The sequence below is a fragment of the Pediculus humanus genome, genomic scaffold, assembly GCF_000006295.1.
Source record: "Pediculus humanus corporis 1103172107461 genomic scaffold, whole genome shotgun sequence".
Taxonomy (NCBI): Eukaryota; Metazoa; Arthropoda; class Insecta; order Psocodea; family Pediculidae; genus Pediculus; species Pediculus humanus.
The window spans coordinates 1935-4704 of NW_002987081.1; the positions used below are offsets into that span (position 1 = coordinate 1935).

General features: G+C 28.6%; 1 protein-coding gene across 1 annotated transcript; it reads left to right on the forward strand.

Moving 5' to 3' along the window:
* Window positions 1-793: 793 nt before the first annotated feature.
* Window positions 794-2598, forward strand: Phum_PHUM115780 (longevity assurance factor, putative; the record flags this gene model as incomplete). Its single annotated transcript, XM_002424116.1, has 4 exons — window positions 794-988; window positions 1074-1295; window positions 2160-2423; window positions 2506-2598. The coding sequence occupies 4 exons, from the start codon at window positions 794-796 to the stop codon at window positions 2596-2598; spliced, it is 774 nt and encodes a 257-aa protein (XP_002424161.1).
* Window positions 2599-2770: the final 172 nt, after the last annotated feature.

Genomic DNA, 2770 nt, shown 5'->3' on the forward strand with positions numbered 1-2770 from the left:
TAAAGTGTGAAAGGTGTTGTTGTTGTTGTTGTGTTTGTTGGAATCCATTTGTTTTCGTATAAATTATCGTTAGATATTTTTATTAAAGAACAATATAGTAAGTGACGTAAAAAAAAAAAATTTATTATAATAATTGAACGCAACAAATAATGATTTTATCTAGGATAAACTGTCCTTGAATATTTTTTTTTTTTCATATCTCTACATAACATCATTGTTAAGAAAAGTTTGTTACTCGAGACTGCGAAAGTAATTAAAAATTCTATTCTTTTTTTATATAAATATGTATTATTTAAAAAAGGAAATTTTAATTGTTATAAATAAAGTAGAAAAAGTACAAAAAAAAAAATTACTGTTAATAATTATTGCATGGTTCACGCAATCCATTAATATTAAAAAATGATAATAAATGTCATCATTTGAAAAAAAATTTGTTTATGTTAATTAATTACTATTATTATTATTATTAATTATATGAAAAGAAAAATGGCTGTCATAAAAAAAAAGGTCGATTCGAGTAAGAATCATTTGCAAAATTTAAACTTTACACCATTGATTGAAAATCGTTTAAAGTTTAAAAAAAAAAAAAAATTTTTCAATTTGTAATTATTTATTTTTTTTTGAATTCTATTATTTAAATTTCAGGTATTGTTACGCTCCGTTTGGTATTTATCTGGGCATAAAAAATGTCAAACCCAAAAAAGTTGTATCTATACCGGAATTGGAAAAATTATACCAAAGCGGAAAGAAAGTTGTTGGAAAAGAAATCAAATACACGGCAAATCAGTTGAAAATGACTGAAAGACAAGTGGAAAGATGGCTGAGAGTGAGGAGAGCCATGGACAAACCCACAACCCTTAAAAAATTCTGTGAAAATAGTTTTCGTTGCACATATTATATATATTCTTTCACATATGGATTAATTGTCCTCTGGGACAAACCTTGGCTGTGGAATATAAATTATTGTTGGTACGGGTACCCTCATCAGGTAGGCGAAGGAACCTCCTCCCCCCTTTTATCAATACATTTGTACGATTGTTGTCGAAATGACAATTATACGTTTTTACTTTCAGAGCGTTTCCAACGATATTTGGTGGTATTACATGATAAGCATGAGCTTTTATTGGTCCCTCGCCGTTAGTCAGTTTTTCGATGTTAAGCACAAAGACTTTTGGCAAATGTTCATTCATCACATAGCAACAATAATACTAATGGATTTTTCATGGGTGTGCAACATGCACAGAATAGGAAGTCTCGTTTTGGTCATACACGACTGTGCCGATGTGCTTTTAGAGGTGAGACTTTGACACGAGCAGGATCCGTGATATTACAAGAGAGACATTTCTGTTTTTTTTTTTTTTTTTTCCAAGCTAATACGAAATAAATAAAACGAAAACTTTTAATAAATAGGTCAGTGGTTAGCGGTTGTTTGAAAGCGCCGCGGTATGCAATGTCAAAAAGAATGACAAATGCAAATTGAAGTAACAAACGAAAAAGTTTTCATCAAGACTTTTTTTTTTTTTTTTTTTTTTTTGGTTTGGGGTTCGGGTTTTTACCGTGACAACAAAATGTAATGAAAAGGAAAATTCTTCAAGATAGAGAGCGTCCCCCCCCGTACGTACGTTGATAACATTATTTGAAGTAAAAAAAAAAAAATTATAAGGAACTGTAATAGGATCTTTAAAACATATACATACAATGTTGACCCTCTAGTTTTGTTATTGTTCAAATTACAATCAAATCAAATTGGATTAAAACATTGGAATAAATACGAAAAAAAAAACTGACCTTCAAAATATTTTATTAATCATTTGAAAAGAATTACTTAAAATTTTAAAAAAAGAAATTTTGAATAAACTTTGGAAGGAAAAAAAAAGAAAAATCAGGTTAAACGTAATTACCCTTTACTCAAAAGCTTTTCTTTTCTTTTTTTTTTAATTTGTTTAATTTGTTGTTGAGTTTTACAACTAGCTAGTTAGGGTCAACGATTTATTGTTTAATTTATCAAATTTACCTTTGACCTTTTTTTTTTTTTTTTCCCTTTTATAAACTTATTACGGATGATGTATTACGATTGTATCGACGGCTAATAACCGACGAGTCTTTAAAAATAAAAAAACTTTTTTTTTCATTTCAAATTGTAATTTTTTTTTTTGCAGGGAGCAAAAATGGCTAAATATGCCAACTACCAAAGAGTTTGCGACGGTTTATTTGTTGTTTTTACACTGGTTTGGATAATGACTCGTTTAGGATTGTATCCGTTTTGGATAATGAGAAATACGACGGTTCAAGCACCTAAAATAGTCGACATGTTTCCCGCTTATTATATTTTTAACAGTTTGTTGTTTCTTCTCTTAGCTTTACATATATTTTGGACTTATTTAATATTAAAAATAGCATATAATTCATTATTAGTCGGAAAGGTTCGTTATTTCTACGATTTTATTTCAAGGTTCGAATATGAACAAATCCTCACTTGCTATACCTGTTTTGTTTTTGTTTTAGATGGAAGGAGATATCAGGAGTTCATCTGATGAAGAAATAGAAAGTTCTCCATCGCCGAGCATTTCGGAAAACGGAGTCAAAAAACACGATTAGTTAAAAAAAAATTCATTTTAAACGAATAATAATAATAATAAAGAAATCTAGAAACAAATATTTATAAAAAAAAAAATTTCCCCCATGATGCTTTCGTTTCAGAAAATGTTTTTTTTTTGAATTGAATTGCGAATTTTTACTAAAACGTCAAGATGACAGACACACACCGTAA